The 19,414-nt window shown below is 33.2% G+C and overlaps 2 protein-coding genes across 4 annotated transcripts; both read right to left on the bottom strand.

The window, feature by feature from the left end:
* Positions 1 to 1,804: 1,804 nt before the first annotated feature.
* On the bottom strand, positions 1,805 to 5,126 carry LOC116112460 (ethylene-responsive transcription factor ERF112-like). The gene is made up of 3 exons (XM_031398596.1): positions 5,024 to 5,126; positions 4,233 to 4,365; positions 1,805 to 2,204 (listed from the first exon to the last, which is right to left on the bottom strand). Exons 1-3 carry the CDS (start codon positions 5,124 to 5,126, stop codon positions 1,805 to 1,807), a joined length of 636 nt encoding a protein of 211 aa, XP_031254456.1.
* On the bottom strand, positions 4,895 to 19,414 carry LOC116112409 (exocyst complex component SEC6-like). 3 transcript variants are annotated; one of them, XM_031398543.1, is made up of 26 exons: positions 19,217 to 19,414; positions 18,932 to 18,970; positions 18,758 to 18,846; positions 18,415 to 18,505; positions 17,976 to 18,065; positions 17,783 to 17,862; positions 17,035 to 17,127; positions 15,650 to 15,676; positions 14,415 to 14,522; positions 14,125 to 14,251; positions 13,975 to 14,019; positions 12,481 to 12,660; positions 12,197 to 12,252; positions 11,819 to 11,927; positions 11,021 to 11,161; positions 10,731 to 10,910; positions 10,135 to 10,218; positions 9,955 to 10,041; positions 9,492 to 9,536; positions 8,935 to 9,013; positions 7,771 to 7,840; positions 6,254 to 6,341; positions 6,038 to 6,127; positions 5,776 to 5,892; positions 5,467 to 5,529; positions 4,895 to 5,262 (listed from the first exon to the last, which is right to left on the bottom strand). In XM_031398543.1, exons 1-26 carry the CDS (start codon positions 19,343 to 19,345, stop codon positions 5,131 to 5,133), a joined length of 2,439 nt encoding a protein of 812 aa, XP_031254403.1. In that variant the 5' UTR covers positions 19,346 to 19,414; the 3' UTR covers positions 4,895 to 5,130. The 3 variants fall into 3 exon arrangements, 2 of the variants coding, with proteins under 2 accessions (XP_031254403.1, XP_031254404.1); XM_031398544.1 differs by lacking the exon at positions 12,481 to 12,660; XR_004125251.1 differs by lacking the exons at positions 4,895 to 5,262; positions 5,467 to 5,529; positions 6,254 to 6,341.

Below are 19,414 nucleotides of genomic sequence, written 5' to 3'. Positions count from 1 at the left end.
CCCAACAATACATAGCGGCTTGAAGTATATAGTAGGAATTATCAAAATCATACATATTATGTATTACTTTCCAATGCCATTTTGATGGCTTCTGTTATTTTCTAATGCCATTTTGACAAATATAACTTGCCAGTCTCTCTTGAAAGTTCAATGTCAGCTTTGACTAATGCATGACCGTCTCAAGAACATTTGTGACTATAAGCAAGAGTTACTTTAGGGTCTTCTACTAATATAAACATATATTAAAAAAATATTTCAAATTTATTTTTCTTGCCGTTGGAGATGCAAAATCACTAGGAGAGGTGGACGGCGACCGGCGGGCTAACATGGTCAAGGGAGGGGGGTTTGGAGAGCAGATGCTAGAGAAGTGATGGGTGGTAAAATGGGTGATTTCCAATGTCCTAATTGACTGGAAAATGCTTGAGAAGTCGCGGCCCAAAAGGTATCAGTGGCCGGTGATTGGCAGAGTAAACGAATGAGGTATGATAGGGGTTTTGGTGAGAGGGCTGAGGGGAGGAAGATGGTGGTGTCGGGGAAGGCCAACGACATCAAGTACATGCCGAAGAGGCCGGAAATGGTTGTTGCATGCAGTGGAGCTGAGTTGCAAGATTCGTAAAAAATGGGCCAAATTGAGGGCTATTAAGGCTGGAAAAACACTTGAAAAATGATAAAGTAATGATTTCAATCGATTTTTGTGAGAAAATCTACCGAAATGCTCCAAATGGCCGGCGACAGAAGAGGGGTGGAGATAATTTATGTAAATATCGAATTTGGGATTGAACTGGGGGTGAGTAATTTGAGACATGTAAATGACCATTTTAGTATTTCATTGTTAAAAAAAATTTAATGTGTTAATTTAAGGGGTGTAAATTGGCATGTATGAAACTAGAAGTACAAATTTCTTATTTCGTCAAACTTTGGTGGAAATATATGTAAAAAGTTTATAATAAATTTAGGTCTTTTTGACTTTCTTTTAAGGCCCTTTAGGTCAGTCTAGATAAGAAATTATACACTATTTTTATTTTTATAATATATTCAAAAAAAAAAATTTATAAAAAATTTGGACCCTTTTTTACCCTAAACCGCTTGGACCGGCCGTGGGCTAATGTTAATCTAATTTACAAACTATCTATTAAAATTAGGAAAAACTACTTAAAACAGTTAAAAGGATTTTTTTTGAAGAAATTACAATATAACGTTTTTCTTAATTGGTTTAATGGATAATACCCTCTCCACAATTTTCATGCCTTCACTCTAACGATTCTAGCACTAGAGTGAACTCTCTACCACTAAAAATTAAATATTAAAATTTTCTTAAAATTAACTAATTATATTTTTATTAAAAAAAAATAAAATAGAATACTTTTGAAAAGGAATAGTGAATGTATATTATTCTACCCATCCTTAATATAAGTGACACGCAATAATTTAAATTACACAAATAATAGAGCAATATTATATACTAATATGTATAACATGAATGCATAACCTCACTTGTTTATTGTAACATGTATTAATTTATTTTAAATTATTATAACACGTGTTAGCTTGTTTTAAATTGTTTGTGACCTTTTGAATTCCAAAGGGTAAAAGCTACACGGTCCAATCGATGGAAATTAAGATTGTAATTAGTATCATATGGTATGATAATTAATTTTAATACTAAAAAAAAAAAAAAAGGAGAGAGAATTAATATAAGGAAGAACAGAAAAGGAAGCTGCTAATCATGTTAGATGTTAACAAAGCTTTATATGTTTTGCCCAACTAATAATATAAAGAGCAAATATTAATTAATTCTTGGAGTTTAGGGACAGAAGGAATTGTTAGCAGAATGGCAAAAACTCTGCAAGATGGAAGCAATAACAAGAGATTCATCATCATCCTCCATTGGACTCACACTCTCCATACAAAATTGATCACCCTCTTTCACTGCAAGCGTTGGTGGCGGTGGAGGAGGTGGCGGTGGTGGAGGAGATGGAAACGACAAAAACGGGTAGTAAAAATTCGTCCGAGCATTCTCTAAACCACTAAATGATATGGAAGAAATATCATAAGCTATTGCAGCTTCTTCAGCAGTGTCAAATGTGCCTAGCCAGTGCCTCTCTTTAGTATGAGGGTTTCTAATCTCAGCAGCGTATCTCCCCCACGGCCTCCGCCGCACTCCGAGGTATCGGCTCGACTGTCTTGAGCTTCTCTTAGGGTTCCTGTAAAACAATGGAGGGAAGTTTTCCATTACAAAAATGTAGCTCTAATGGACTCAAAACCGGCTAAGAAAATGAGCTGAGGAAAAAAAAGGAGCTTTGAGTTTATATATGAGTGGGGAAATGCAATGTTTATTAAATTTGTAAGGGTCTTGATCCCACTAAGGGGATTAAATAATTAGAGTTGGGTTTACTATTTAGTAAAGTGGGGCAGGTAAGGAGGATAGGCACAGGATAAAATTAAGTAATGGATTATGTGTGAGATTTTGTTTGTGTAATGGTTGTTTTGATGTGGTTTAGTCCCTTAAATTCCTCGCTAATGACATAAGTAAGGAGAGCATAATGCGTAAATTAATGAAACCCATGGCCTTTTTTTTGCTTTTAGAGGTCTCTTCCTAGCTCTTAATTTTGTATTTCAATTTCAAAATTAAGACCATACAGAAAATGTTGGCCAACTTAGATGCTACGGCTACCTCCATGATTAATTTAATACTTCGAAGTGTTTTCAGGTAATACTGAGCATAAAGTCAACTTGACCATTCAGTTGGGACAGAAATAATTATAAATTTAATGAGTATAATAATAAAAAAATAAATTAAAAAGATTATGTTAGCTATGATACTATGTAATGAAATCAGTTTTATAATTTTTTGTATACTTAATTGGTAACTTTTCAATTCTTAAATAAGTGAATACCTAACCTTACGCAAATTTTTATATTTCAAATTACAAGTTTTACGTCATACCAATACGAGACCCTCAACAAATTATACAAATCCCACATTAAATCCATTGTTTTAAAACCTGATCTGGCCAATCGATTGAACCTATTCAACTGGGAATCGGAGCCTTCACCAAATCAGGTTACAAAATTTTCTATTCATTAAAAACCATAGAAATTAGAACATCAATCTGTGAATAATTGAAGCTTGAAATGTTAGGGCTTTTGAAGAAAATTGGCCGGTGAGTGCCATGATGACAACGACGTCAATTTCCGATGAGTGAATCAATTTAAAATCACAAAAAAATGTCACTGAAAAAGCCCACTATCGCCGTTGATTGGGGAGGCAAATGGGAGAGAGGTGAGATGAGTTTTGGTTAGGAGGCTAGGGAGAGTGTTGTCGTTGTCGAAAACAAGCCTTATTTGCCAACGCCGACATTGGTGTTTGAAGTGTTTTTGCTAAATTTCAAACGTATAAGAACTTACATGTAATTTTTAGGAATATTTTTATTAGATTTCAAACCTTTAGGCATCGGTTTGACCCGCTGATCAAACATGTTTAACCGGTCAACCCAAGACCCAACCACTTTGTCGGGTTTCACCTCGGATTGAGTTTTAAAACATTGATTAAATCTGGCTAACCAGTATATAAAATGTATAAATTCAAGTTCAGGAATTGAATTTTAGATTTTACAGACGACATGCAACTTTATATTAAACAGTATTAATAGTAAATAGGAATTATGTGGTTAATAAATGTAGAATTTCCTACATTCTGTTGGAGAAATATTAATGACATATTTCTGGCATTAAAGAATAGTTTCAATAGGCAAAATTAAGTCCCTACACGATCAGCCTGGCGTGCACGCGTTTTATCCAATCTAAAAGACTAAAACATTGAAGAATATCATAGTATCGTCGTCATACTGTAATACAACCAGTCAAGGTGTGTTCTACACGTTTTCGTTGACTGGTTGTATTGTAATAATATGCACAAAAGACACATTCATTAGGATCCATAAAAAAATTATAAATCTAATGAACTTCAATATTTCATCAAATTATTAAAGTAAAAAACTATGATGCTTGATTCACTTGATTGCAATACACAGAAAAAATATTATTTTAATTATTTACTTCAGTTCCTTGAGATAGCATAAAAAAAATTCACTACAAAAAAATTAATTCATTTCCAGAAGTTGAATATTAAAGAATAACATGCTGCTAAAGAAACAATGAATAGCAACAGCGAAAAAAAAAAAAAAAAAAAAGAAAAATAAAAACGAGGGTAAAAATTTACAGCAGTCTACCTGTAGCGGAATCTTAGTGTTGAGTATCTGAGTATCGGCTTTGAATTTACAGAAGTCCACCTGTAGCAGAAGCTTAGTGTTGAGCATAGGCATTGAATTAACCNTTGAGTTTTAAAACATTGATTAAATCTGGCTAACCAGTATATAAAATGTATAAATTCAAGTTCAGGAATTGAATTTTAGATTTTACAGACGACATGCAACTGTATATTAAACAGTATTAATAGTAAATAGGAATTATGTGGTTAATAAATGTAGAATTTCCTACATTCTTTTGGAGAAATATTATTGACATATTTCTGGCATTAAAGAATACTTTCAATAGGCAAAATTAAGTCCCTACACGATAAGCCTGGCGTGCACGCGTTTTATCCAATCTAAAAGACTAAAACATTGAAGAATATCATAGTATCGTCGTCATACTGTAATACAACCAGTCAAGGTGTGTTCTACACGTTTTCGTTGACTGGTTGTATTGTAATAATATGCACAAAAGACACATTCATTAGGATCCATAAAAAAATTATAAATCTAATGAACTTCAATATTTCATCAAATTATTAAAGTAAAAAACTATGATGCTTGATTCACTTGATTGCAATACACAGAAAAAATATTATTTTAATTATTTACTTCAGTTCCTTGAGATAGCATAAAAAAAATTCACTACAAAAAAATTAATTCATTTCCAGAAGTTGAATATTAAAGAATAACATGCTGCTAAAGAAACAATGAATAGCAACAGCGAAAAAAAAAAAAAAAGAAAAATAAAAACGAGGGTAAAAATTTACAGCAGTCTACCTGTAGCGGAATCTTAGTGTTGAGTATCTGAGTATCGGCGTTGAATTTACAGAAGTCCACCTGTAGCAGAAGCTTAGTGTTGAGCATAGGCATTGAATTAACCCAATTTTAGCCACAGAGATGATTTGGAAGCTGATAAGGCCTTCAACTTTGGGAAAAGGAAACCAGCCTTTGGTGGATTTCCATTAACAAGAGAATTCTCATAGATTTCTCTACACTCTTGTACAACCTGTTTGACAATACATCAGTAAGAGTTGTTAACGGACCATATGCGCTACCGAATATAAATGAAAACCAATGACGGTAAAAAACTAAAGAATATCGAACTGGATTGTAGAAACCAAAGATTGAAATTCATTATACAACTTATGGTTATTGTCCAAAAAATGATGGATTAAACAAAGCACTGCATTAAAGTTAGTACTACATATACCTCCTTTGCGTCCTTCCGTGGTATACCCTCTCGAAGTGCAACAAGCTTCTCCACAACATCAGGCTGCAATTAGAGAAAACCGGATAATCTTTATTCAAAAAGTTCACGGGAGAGACCTTCAGGAAATTCAAGAGACATACAGAAGTATGCTGACAGTTTACAGAAATAATAACCTAGCGTTATAGTCTGCCACCAAATTAGGAAGTGAGAAAATTTATTTAATAGTTGAGACAGAAAATAAAATGTCAAAAATTACTACATGAGATAAAAAGAATAACTTGTATAACAGCAGTGTTTATCGATGTTTACCGGACAGTCAGGCTGATGTTCAAGAATATTCGTGTAGATAAGTGTAAAGGTGTCCAGGCTCTCTGCTGAAGCAAGTTCTCTTAAATCACTCAGTGCCCTAACTTTGCTTTCAACTTTCTGAAGCAAAACCAAAGAGACAACAGTTAATGAACCTTTAGAATCAAATTAACAAAATATACTAAACCAGTAATAAACTGGCAAATAGATGTCACGGTCTACTCTCTTTTTTTGCTAAGTATGTCACGGTCTACACTATACTTACATTTACACTTATATACTCCCTAAAGCAGTCCGTAATACTCTCTTCATCTAGTCTCATCCGTTCGATGGTTTCCTCCTTGATGTAGTCTTTCTAGAAACACAAGCATCGGTGAACAATTAATTCATGGAAATAGATAATGTCACACAACAAGCAAAAGTAAGTCCAACAGGAGAGAAAAAGATATGTCAACGTTTTTATTGCCATAAAGGAAAAAACCTGTGTTAAAAGATGATCAACGTAAGAGACCACTAATTCCTCCAAGCAAGCTTCAACAAATCTCTTAAATGATCTCTCTTCAATGAACCTTAGTTACAGAACATTAAGCCAATAAGAGACAACTGTTCCACCTCAAACTAAAGACACCAGAAAAATAAACACTTCCATCCCCTTAAATGTATTTAATAAGTCATACTGAACAATGATTATATCCTTCACCCTTCATTTTCATGAGTGTGAAAACTAATAACGCTCCCATTGCAAAAATTGAGAATTGATACTTATACATGGTTGAAAACAAATCTTAAGACAATCAATGCCAAATTGTATCTTGTAATTGTGATAACCAATTCAAGTCACAATAAAAGCAACTTAACACCAAAGTTCAATTTTGTAAACACCCATTCACAGAACAAATCAATGAAATAAAGATTAAAAAAAAAAAAAAAAAAAAAATATATAAACAGAAGTATGCAAGATTTATGTCGTTTGACAAACTTTACCATGTCCATGGAGAGAAATGCTATTCTTTACAACAAGATACACACAGCTACAAGGAAAANTATACATGGTTGAAAACAAATCTTAAGACAATCAATGCCAAATTGTATCTTGTAATTGTGATAACCAATTCAAGTCACAATAAAAGCAACTTAACACCAAAGTTCAATTTTGTAAACACCCATTCACAGAACAAATCAATGAAATAAAGATTAAAAAAAAAAAAAAAAAAAAAATATATAAACAGAAGTATGCAAGATTTATGTCGTTTGACAAACTTTACCATGTCCATGGAGAGAAATGCTATTCTTTACAACAAGATACACACAGCTACAAGGAAAAACATACGGGTTCCATCATAAAACTCAAAACTTAAAACCCCACCAACCTCCCATGTCCATGGAGAGAACAACCATTCTCTTTCTACGGGAGAAATAACTATAACAAGCAAAAGAAATCAATTTTAAGCATAAACATAAATCCCATATTTCTATAAACCTTCATCCACTAAACCTAAAATAAGATTGCTCTCATCGCACTCGTATGTTCTTACAGTCAGAAGGAACCCCCTAAATATAAATACATATGTAGGAAACAGAATAACTTGTCAAAAAAGAAGACCATTTAGCTAAATTTCTTTCAGCACACGAACACAACAAACAATTTATCCCTAGAGAAATGAATGCAACCCATATCCCAACAAAAAATTGTCGCAACAATCTGCCAGATCTTGACACAACAAGTGATTCTCTAGACTAAACCATTGCAATTATTTCATATTTAAAGATGATAGTAACACTAACATCAGTTATTTCACATCAATGCTCAAGAAGGGGCCTAGAAAATAGAAGATCAACCCTTCGCATTCACACCCACTTCAGAAACCAATGTTTCAATGAACAAGAACAAGGTATATCAACAAAAAAATTATGTGTCTGATTTTGTCCATGGATGCAAGGAAAGCCTAGAATGCTGGGATAGCAAGGTTACCCAAGTTCAATATAAAGAGAACTTACGTCATCACATCCAAAAAATAATCACCGAATGTTGGAAGTAGGAACCTAGTGACATTATCTTCATACCAGTCTGAAACAATTCAAAAATTTAGAAAATAAAGAATAAATCAGATGCCGAAGGTGTTGTAATGGAAATGTAATGTAACTGAAAGTTCATCATTTAATACAATATAATCTCAAATGATGTACATCAGAGAGCCGTACTGAATAAAACAAGTTGTAGTTATATGTTCTAGTACTAAATTTACCAAGCAATTCCATCAAATCTTTAATTGGGGTGAGGTAATTTCCCGAACAGTAAAAGAGTTTCAGGGGTAATGGTAATTTTTAATGAGCCACGAAGTTACTTGAAAATTCGATTATTGTGAGTTTGAATTTCATAAATACTCATGTTTATAACATACTTGATGAACAGGTCAACTTTATATTCCCAACAATATTTCTAATTTGTGAATTTCTAGTGACCAAAAATTGTTCCATATGATGATAATTTGCTATTATGTGTTTCCTAGATCATGCCAATCCGTGTTTTGTGCAGACCTGAGAGCATCTTATATTTCCAGGATAAAGCTTGGTCTCTGTAGGAACCTGGTGTAGTTACCACCCTTTTCTTTCAACTTGTCGTGAGGTGGGTGCAGCATCTGCTCAGTAGCAGGTTCCTCAATTGGAACTAGATCTAATACTTTTACAGGCATCAAAATTTAAAGGTTGCATCACTCCAAAAGAGTACATGGAACATCCACCTAGTAGCAGTTACAAGGAGAATGAATTGCAAAACTTCCTCTGGTGAATCTCAAATCAATAAATGGCACATTAACATGCAACTGTATTAGAAGGTACAGGTGTTGTCAATTGCTTGCCATTACACAATGTTTGACAGACATGACAAGGAAAGTGGGCAATTGAACACAAAACATCATAAACAAACATGGAAAGGACGTTTTCAGCACAACATACCACTAGAATGCACAGTATGGTGGTTAGAAATATATAAATCATCCTATACATAAGTGCATATAAATAGTCAGCGACGAAGCAATTGGCAGCAATTAGGAGAAAGACTAATTTCAAAACATTGTCAAAATAAATGGAACCAATATCTCAATAACCACGATATAAGGAACACATATATGTGGTCACCAAGTAACCGAAAAAACATTTTACCTTTCTGAAAAAGCTTGCCAATTAACCCTTGCACCCCAGGATCATCCATGACAAAAGCCACAGTTAGGAGCACAGCTTCCTACAATCAGGAGTAATTTCAATATGAGTTCCACAATTTCTTTAAATATACATAATGTCCATCAAGATAATAATTTCTGCTAAAATATTAAAACCACAACCTACTTGATAAAATAAAGAAGTTACTGCATTAAGCACAACCCGTCCCCCCCTCCCCAAATACACACACAAAAATCATCAAAAAGAGGGTGAGAGAGAGTGAGAGATAACCAGCAGAACACCACTCAATTGATGGATGATGTGATTAAAGCCCCAAGACAGTTTCTATGGTCCTAAACAAAGTAATACTCCAAGAAGTGACCATGAAATACTGGAGAGCTTAAAATTGAGATACACAAAGATTTAAAATTTTGACTGCAATAAGCTGTCAAATTGAATAAACATGGAATTTGGATTATGTGATAAGGCATATAAGTTAATCATCCTGAAACACTATATATAGGAAAAAGAGAAAGATAAAACCTTCAAGTTTCAAATACCTTTGCAACCTCTAGAAAACCTTTGCAAGTGTCTTCAAAATTAATCTGCAAAAGTGACCAAAGGAAACAGATTTTAAAAGAAGAATAAAAAGTTTATGAATTTATGGGCTGATATTCCAGAGTTCAAATACATAAGCTTCAACTACAAATTCGAGCTTAAGAGAGGGGCTGAATGTATAATATGGTGTTGCTGAAAATAGAACTATCATCACTCACATTGATGAGTTATGAAACATTCATGCACCAATATGTTATGAATCCCACTAATTCAGTGAACGCGTTGTATAGAATGGCGGAAAATGCAGACAGAGAAATGAACAGACAGTAAGTGATCCATTTAAATGCTAAAAGAAAACATAACGTATAGGAAGTTAAAAAGGCTGCTTTATTCAACACTACGATTCTGAACCCAAAAATGAGAAGGGAAATAAGGAAAGCAGAAATTTGAATGATGCAGCAATACCTGCTCAGCATAGCTTGGTGGAAGAGCTTCTATAATGCTAGTACTCAGCTCCATCGCAAGGTTATAGCAGCGCAAATTGTTGTTTAACTATATCCACATTAATAGCATACCAAAGAAATTGATTAGTAAGACTTCAACAAAAAATGGACATTAACACAAAATACACCTAATTTCACTAACCATTGCACATGAAGGTTCCAGGTCATGTTCAGAAAGAGGTTCGGCAAGTCTCTTCCTTTCAGCTGCTTGGAAATCAATCATTACCTAATGAAGCCCATAGCAAATGAGTTTATAAAGAAATTAAAAGGAACCACAAAGAGAGAGAGAGAGAGAGAGAGAGAAACATTAATGTAGCCATGGCAGAAGTCTCTGCAATGAGGACTCCAATTTCTAGAGAAATTAAATAGGAAAATTAAATAAAAAACAAAACTACAATAGGAGAGAAAGCAGATATGTGCCCTACTGCCTTCAACAAAAGATGCGTAAGATCAATATTAACGTTCTCTCAAATATTGCAATTGTACATATTCACATGTCTAAGTACCATATGATGACAGCACAAGTATACTTGTATGAACGAGCAAAGCTACAGAAGTTGGTTGGCACAGGAACGAAATAACACAAAAATTATTCTTGACAATGTTGTGTCTCTATATTTCGGCTGTTGTAAGAATATTCTCAATAGATTACTCTTTTTCATATGAACTTGATGGGATTCCAGAAAAAAATACGGTTGATAAAACACAATAATTTCTATATAAATTAATGAACTTTACCTGAATTATGGCCAAAGCAATCCTGTATAGCATAACATCAGTGCTATTATCCCTAACAATTTGCACTTGTTCCCCAAGGATCCTGAACAAATCAACAGCAGCTGGAGTATATAGCTTTCCATCATCACTTTTCTTTGGATGCTGTTTTTTATCAGCCTCAAGGATGTTCAAGTACCATTTCTAGAAAATAGAACAAGCAAAAAGTTGGGAGTTAAATATGAGAAGTAAATGAAGCTGAATTTACCGTTTACCAAACAACAGCACAATTAGCTTAATAGCAATATCCTTACTTTTGTCGTAGCTTGCATTCTCTGAACATATGCATTCATCAGGGGATCCATGGCACCACTCTCAGAACAAACTTGAGCAAGACACTCATCAACACCAAGGCCAATTAAATTATCTTGGTATTCAACAACCCAACCAGTCACCTAGTTTCAATTATTAAAAATCATAAACTGCTGAAATAATGCTACAGTGAAAAGGGGAGAAGCAGAGATTAAAGAAAATTTTCAGCAATGAAGAACAAAATTCATGTTGTAAGAAAAAACATTCCATGGCACATAAAAGCATACGGTAAATGCAAAGTTCAAAGAGAAATTAAGTCTTGGATAAAATGCTAATACTTTCCATCTACAGTTCTATTAGAGTTGCCTTACATACAAACTGCAGGTAGCAATGTGATAATTACTTGTTATAGAGCACTACAGAAGATATGTTGAGAACAATATCAATCAACAGCATTAACAAAGGCAGGCAGATCTTTCAAAACTCATAATTGCGATATAAAAATGAATGAATTATATGTTGATAAACATAGCTAAGTCCATTGCTTATGAAATTTCTTCTCTGGGAATTAAAAATTTGCTTCAAGTTGGACCAAGGGTCCAAAATTAGATTTCTTTGAACCTAATAACCTTAATTGCAAGTTGCAAACATTTATAGTTATGCTAAGGCAAAATACCAGCAATAAACATGCCATTAAAAGGGAATATAACACCTGGCAATTTTTGGTCAATTAGCAAAATTGCACTTGCAGGAGAAGACATGCTTGAAACTGAATCCAATAAAGATCCAGGCAAACTTACCTTTAAAATCTCTATATTCGTCAGTTCAGTTGCCCTGTCACTAAGCAATCTCAGCATCTGAATAAATCTCTCAGTATACAAGTTTACCATTAGCTGGAAAATTTCATATCTGTTAACATGAAAGATGGAATCAGAAGGAATACATCATTTCCGAGGAAGATTATCTTTGGTGCCACCCATGATCAATAATGGAACGCACGCTCATGTGCACACATAAGCTTTAGCATGGGCTCTGTCAAGTGTGAACAGGTGCACTTACACAGCAAAAACTATGAATATGGAGCAACTTAAACAAAAATTACTTTCGAGATATAAAAGCTTTCAGTTTGTCATAAATCCAAGTAAAGTGAGAAACAGGCAGATTTATGCAGGACAAACCTTGGAGGAAAACATGGGGCCACATAGTCATATATATCTCCAAGCTCTTCTCCGATCTATATGTCAAAAAATTTGAGGGCATTATAAAAGCAACAAATATTCAAAAGTATGGCAGTAAAATTGAAAGAGTTGGAAATTCAATTATTAACATTACCATGTAAAAAAGAAAAAAAAGTCTCCAAACTCATCTAAATACAAATGCAGATTTTTTTTTTTTTTAAAGGAAGAAACAGTGGTCATAATGCAAAGAAGAAAAAAGCAATTGCTTCAATGATAGACTTTACTTGTTGCTGCAACGATTTATGAGACAAAGAGAGTGAGAAATGTGTACAGAGATAGAGAGAGAAGAGAGGCTGTGCTTCAATTTTACTTTTCTTGACCAAACATATTAGTGACTCTTGGTTTAGCAACTCTCCAGTTCCTCGAGAAATAAGATCTCTAATGCTTATCTCCATATTACAAGACTGGAAAATATTACAGAATAAGAGAACAAGAAACTAAGATAAATCAAATAAGTTTAAAAAAAAAAAAAAACAATTTGTGCTATGAACTGTTGGATTAGGAGTTCTATAAAATTGGGAAAAAGGAATGTACTCTTTTGACACCAAATAAAAATGGTTGAGGACAGCACCACCAGTGAATGGACAAGTTAAGAGAAAAACCCCAGAACAACCTAGAGACATCCTCATTTTTCCACTAATTGAACTATAACCCAAATTTCCATGTAACAAATACAAGAGAATAATGAGCCACAAACTTTGGTCTGTCTTAATTACATATTATTTACCTTTTTTTTTTTTTTTTCTACAAAACAGCCAACAAGAAATAAAACTTGGAGCTTTCTTTTGATCAAACATCCTCCAGGTTGCTCCTTTCAAATCGACTACTAAACAAGATATAGACATTCTTCAATACAGTATATGGCTTCTATTCCATTCCTCTCAATGCACACAGGACAGCAATTTCAGAAACCCAACCCATCCATGTGCTATAATTGGAGGACCTATTAGCAGCTATACAGAATTAACCTCATTTTCTTTAACATAATGCCATAACATAGAGCAATACCACCCCTAGTTGTCCTTTCAAATTTTATCCTTTGAGACTAAGCATATTTTATCTCCACATCTTTTAACATTTATTGACTTTCACCAATTTCACATGGTCACTTTTATCCCCGACAAGTTTCATTCAGTGCAAGCATATATGAAAAGTAAAAAAATCTAGACAATAATAACTTTCAGAGGATATTTGTTCCATTGACAATCATTTGCTTTAATCAGAATGAACTTTTTCAAATGTCACCAACTTTTCCCTTTTTTTAAAAGTATTATTATGATTTGAAATATCCTAAACTTTTTCCACATCGTAGATGTTAAAAAATTAGTTATCCGAGTTGTATATTGGATGTTATATAATATTCAGTATGAATTTTTTCGAATGTCACCAGCTTTTCCATTTTTTTAAAAGAAATAGAAGAAAAATTTTAACGATGAAAGCAAATAATTATTGTTTCAGTCAACCAAATAATATTAATACAAAGAGGAGAAAAAAAAGACTTCTGAATGAAACACTCCATTTTTCTTTAATTTCCCACTTAAGCAGCAAATTAGAAGGAAAAAATCAAACAAAAGAAATCTATGCATTTGACAGAGGGAAAAAGAGAAAGGGGTGAAAAAGAAGGGGAAAAAAATGAAGTAGCAATATTGATTTCTACTCCTAGCACTAGAAGATATCAACCACAAATTTGCATAAAATTAAACATTGGTGAAGCATACCGTTCGTGCTTCCTCTAGAGCAGCTTTTAGGTCTGAAAAAACAAACTGATGCAACAGATTAACGTTAAAATATTTTATATCACAAAGAACCAAAGACATTATCCTTTGTTATTCTGTAGTCATATAGCTTATTAATAACAAGAAGATAACCTGTTTAAGAAGTTTATTGAATCGTTCCTCAACTGTCTTCCTTATTTGCTCGTAGCATTTATCCTTATAACCTTTGTCTTGAACCTTTAACTTCTGCTGTGTCAGGTTCTTGGAAGAAGCTGCTTTCCTACAGCCCATAAGTGTACACTTACTAATGATGCATTGATATATAGCTTAATAGCACTAAAGGAACAGTATATCTTGAATAAGAACGCAGGATAAATGAGAGGAACCAAAATGATGCTCCATAATTGAAAAAAAGCATAAAAAACAAAAATAGAGCTGAATACTTGGCAGTTCTGCGAGGATTTGCAATTGTTGCCATCGCATCCCCTCCTTCAGCTTCAGCAGCTTCCTCAGCAAGTTGCTGATCAAGAATTTCTTGCATTTCAACAACCCTAGAATGTGAAAAGAAAAATTTAAGTAAAATATTATGAATTAATATACCATAATATTATCTTGACCAGAAATGAATGGAGATACTAAGCTTACAAACACAAACCAGTGCAATATATTGGCCCAATGTTTGCAATATTCAAAGTAAAAATGAGCCATAAAATCTACAGGCATGCATGTTATTTCCTGTTGTTAAGCAAACTCTTTAGTTCTTATTGCCCCGAGTTTTTGTCTTAAGTGGCTTGCTATGAATTTCATGCCTTTTAGTTTATCTTATATAATTCCCATTTAATCTCTTTTTTTTTTCTTTTTTCTATTATAGGAAATAGGAAACGTATTAGAAAGAGGTTACAGAGTGAAACAGCAGCCACAAAATACAAATGTAGTGAAGAAATAGAAATCATCTAACACTCCAATTCTCCGTTATGAAAAACGAATGAAATATCCTTCCACTCATTAGAATAGCAACCCAAAGCCAAGCAAAAAACCGAGCCTTATTCTTTATATATTCAGCGTCTTTCCCAGTAAGAAATCATCTTACTTTTTTCCAGCCAAATAGCCCAAAGAATTGTCGTCACTCACAATTCCATAAAACAGCCACTTCTCTACCTCCCCTAGTGTGCAAAAATCCTCCGTAAGCAATAAGGCACACAATTTTGGAATCACCCAAAATATACTGGCCATCAGTTATCACCCCAAGTATACCCTTTTTTAATTTATTAGCTTAGACTTGTCAATAGTTTCAACATTTCGAACCAGACCTTTGCATATGAACATATATTTTATTCATGAAAAAACTATTATGGCCTTTTCTCCCTACATCTCACACTTCAACTCCTCTCTCTATTTTGAGGATCAACCCACACGTACACATTTTCATAAATTATAAATTTTCCTCAAGTCCTCTTATTTGACACCAAAAATTCAAACATATATCAAAATATAATTTAAAAAATAAATATAAAAACCTTTCTAATTTACTCATTAGATATATGACAACTGGCTTAACTGAAAAAAAAAAAAAAAAAAAAAAAAAAAAAAAAAAAAAAAAAAAAAGATACATACAAGACTCAATAGTGTGCTATAAGCAAAGCAAAAAAAATAGCTTAGAAGTTTGTCAGCAACACACCTCAAAGCACGAACCAAACTTTGTGGGCTGCAAAAAAAAAAAATAAAAAAATAATAATAATAATAATAATAAAATAAAATAAAGAACTAAAAAAATGAGCATCAAAATAATCACCAATAAAGTGCAAAATCCAAAGGCATTCTGATGCATAATTAATGTTACAACAGCATCATGAATACAGTAGATTAGCAGAAATGTGCTTACAGAAATGTGCTTGCAGAAATAATGGTTCCACAACAAAACTCAGCATAAATATACATAAGTAAGCTTGTGTTAGTTTAGGTGTAGAATAAATGTATGGCTTACATATTCTAATGTAAGGAACAGAAAATTGTAGAAAGCAGTAGGAACTAAATAAACCAGTTCCATCTAAAGCTTTTGATAAGACAATCTTGCCAAAGATAAAACTAACTTTATTTATTTATTTATTTCAGCTCAATACTGAGCTTATGGCCACTGGTTATCTGACCCGACAAGCTTATAAGTTTTTAAAACATTGTGAAAATGACAGACAAGATTTTAATCCATACATTTACGAAACTTAAACCTGAGCTTTAGTTGACTAAGAAGCTTTTCCACTGACCTGTTTTCCAATGTTGCACCAGAAACCAGAAAATATATTCCTTATAGTATATTCACTGTTAAAAAACAGAGCCATATTCTATATGAATTTTGTATTATATTTCATTCAGCAAAAAGAATGATTCATTTTTACAACAAGACTAATCAAATATTTGGGTCAGCAACAGATGCAAGAATTTATATTGATTTCACATAAAAATAGGCACAGGAATGCACTGAAGAAACAACTTGTAATATGTGGGTCTCTAAGTAATTTAAGCATGTGCACTCAACTTTTCTAAATTCATTGAATTTTTTCTTCATAAGAATTTCAGCCCAGATTTTTCTTGCCAACACAACAAAATAACCATGATAGTTTCCACAAAAAAAAAAAAAAAAAAATTCAGCGAATCAATTTACCAATGCCTTTGATACATGGTGTTTCTTCTTTTTTCTCAGAAGAAGCTACCTATATCATGCTACAACTTTTTTTAGCATATAACTGCTTAATCCCGTATTTTCGGACCATCAGCACACTTTTATGGTTACACAGGCTAGTTTCCTTATGCATCAGATGAAAATTAACTTTAACATCTATCTAGAAAGACACTTTGAGGAAATGGTCAAAGTGAAACCTCAAAATTCAATCAACAATATATAATTATTTAATAAACTTTCCACAAAATTTTTATGCAGGATAACAGAAAAAATATTTAATCAACATTGTATGCAATGTAGAAAAAACCAAAAAAAAAAAAGAAAAAAAAATTCCTAAGCACAAAAGAACAACCAGAACTACAACTATCCAGATCAAATTAATATACCTTTCTTTTGAAAGTTTATAGAAGTTGGAGATATGACCCCATAATGTCTTCTCAAATGTCTCCCAAGTTTGATCAACATCTTCAAAATATTCTCTGGTAAGAATAGGAAACAAAAGATCCAATATGATCAAAGCATTACACCCCAAACCGAAAATCAGGTCAAAAAATCACCCAGAACAGCCTTCCCTTCCCCCTGGGGAAGAGATATCAAGAAAAAAACCTATGTTAGACTGGAATGGGTAGTATGAGATGAGATACCATTCCCTCCATCCCCATTCCAGAGATCTATTCTAATCTCAGTCTTGTAAGACGACTTTGAAAGAAAAAGAAAATAAAATCTTGATGAAACTGCTCTGCAGATTCCAATTACTTCTATAAGGTTTACTTTCTTCCAAATAATGTCATTTATAATATGGAAATTGTATGGTTTTTTTGAGATAGTTAATTTTTTCAGCAGTGTCACAGTGATTATTGCAGCCATAAGAATAGAGATAAAGATATGCATCAAGTAATAAGAGTAGGGCAAAAATACCAACTTCCTGGGATTTAACTCTGAAGTATTTCAAGTCAAATTAATTGAGCTAATCCATATATACTATAACAGGAAATGGATAACATAAGTAACTGATATAAACTGATAGATAATATTAAGCATGCTTTGCTTTATTATTTTATTTATTTATATTTTCAGTCAATTGATTTGAGCTTCCTACAAATTCAGCTATGAGTTAAAGATAAAGATACAGACCTTAATCTGCCAACTTCATCTTCATGAGACGCTGCAGCAGCTAATGCAAATCTCCTTTTCCCATCAAGTGCAGTTAACCTCTATGACAAATTCAGGATAAGTAGGAAAGACATCAGGCATAAATATATAGAGTAAAATATAAAAATATTTTTTCAACTTGAAACAACCATTGATAAAAGGTGACTAGTTATACCTCATAAGTGTTAACGAGTTCTTTATCATCACTCAAAGAGTCCCGAGCCTCAGCTGCTTCAACAGAAATAGACATCATACCTTCAACATCCTATAAAAGATCAAGAAGTTAGAAAGATGTTCACACAACCAAAACAAGGATATCAACATATAATAATCTCCAAAACCTCATGCTCTACTGCTTTAATGAAAACAGTTCAATTAGAAACATCAAAATGTGCCAAAATCCAGTCAATGTCCAACCCAATAAATCTGATATACAACGTATTCCACTAAGTTGCAATTCAAACTTATAAAAAACTTCCTAGAACTCTAGAATGTACAAAATGCATATATACAAATGAAAAACATGATTTATATATTTTGTTTCTTGTTTTTGATAAGTTATAATAGTAACCGTGATTAACAAGCTCCTGAAACTAAACAAATACCACACCCACCTTCAGAGTTGTATTTAAGTTATTCCTCGCATTGCTAAGGAGCTTTATCTGATCATGATTTTCTATCAAATTTTGGCATTCTTGACAGTACCTGATGCACAACACAACCGCATCAACCACAACACTAAAACACCTAAAAAATTTCAGCTAATACGGAATTACTAGAACCAAATGTCACAACTGTTACCATATAATGCCAACTTGCAACATTATATTTAATTGCCAAGTTGAAAAAAATGTTACAATAGCTATCACCAAAAATACAGTTATTCCAACAATGTTCAGACCTAGTCCCCAAAGTTCATGCACATATATAGAACCTCATAGCATTGCCACAACTTACTTTTCAATAGAAATGAAGTTCTCACGGAGCTGAGTTATCGCCTTCTGAGAAAAAGCAAGTGATTCCAACCCGTTCTGTGCCTGTTCAATCTGTTCCCACAACAACACAAAAGATCACATTAAAACAACATAGCCACAGCTTCAACAACCAAAAGAAAATTTTTCGCTACCAGACCTGCTCCGCCACCATTGTACTAAGTTGCGCATCATTTGCCTATCAATAAAAAAGAAAACTCCATCTCAGTTATCAAAATCTAAGGCGGCATTCAGTCATAAAATCTCCAAATCCTATTCTCAATATTTATAATATCCGAAAAACAATGAATTATAACTGGATATTAAACCAAACACTCCGCAATTAAGAAATACTTCCTCAATATGATTCGAATACAGTTTTGTTCTAAAAAAAAGGAATTAGTGAAACGTAAATGAAAGAATATGTAATTAAGCGAATTAGAACCTGTTGGCGCGCAATATAATCGGCCTTCATGTCGGCGATGGACTGGAGGAGATCGGGAAGAGTGAAGAGCTTTGCGACCTCTCGAACCGCGGCTTCCTTAGCCTCAACGCCAAGATCTTCACTAATCATCTTGCTGATTTGCTCTGTTGAATCGATTCAATTATCACCAGATTGTACGCTCGTTTCTCGAATTTGGCG

The sequence above is a fragment of the Pistacia vera genome, unplaced genomic scaffold (assembly GCF_008641045.1).
Source record: "Pistacia vera cultivar Batoury unplaced genomic scaffold, PisVer_v2 Contig661, whole genome shotgun sequence".
Taxonomy (NCBI): Eukaryota; Viridiplantae; Streptophyta; class Magnoliopsida; order Sapindales; family Anacardiaceae; genus Pistacia; species Pistacia vera.
The sequence above is the reverse complement of the archived record's forward strand: the minus strand, read 5'-3'. Positions and strand labels throughout refer to the sequence as shown.

What these genes read in the sequence shown, in the direction of transcription:
- LOC116112409 (XM_031398543.1), bottom strand. Translation starts at nt 19,345, where the DNA reads ATGATTAGTGAAGATCTTGGCGTTGAGGCTAAGGAAGCCGCGGTTCGA. An exon ending in TCAATAAACTTCTTAAACAG is followed by an intron (nt 14,020 to 14,124) that starts GTTATCTTCTTG and finishes CTGTTGCATCAG; the next exon opens with TTTGTTTTTTCAGACCTAAA. An exon ending in TTGCTTTGGCCATAATTCAG is followed by an intron (nt 10,219 to 10,730) that starts GTAAAGTTCATT and finishes GGGCTTCATTAG; the next exon opens with GTAATGATTGATTTCCAAGC.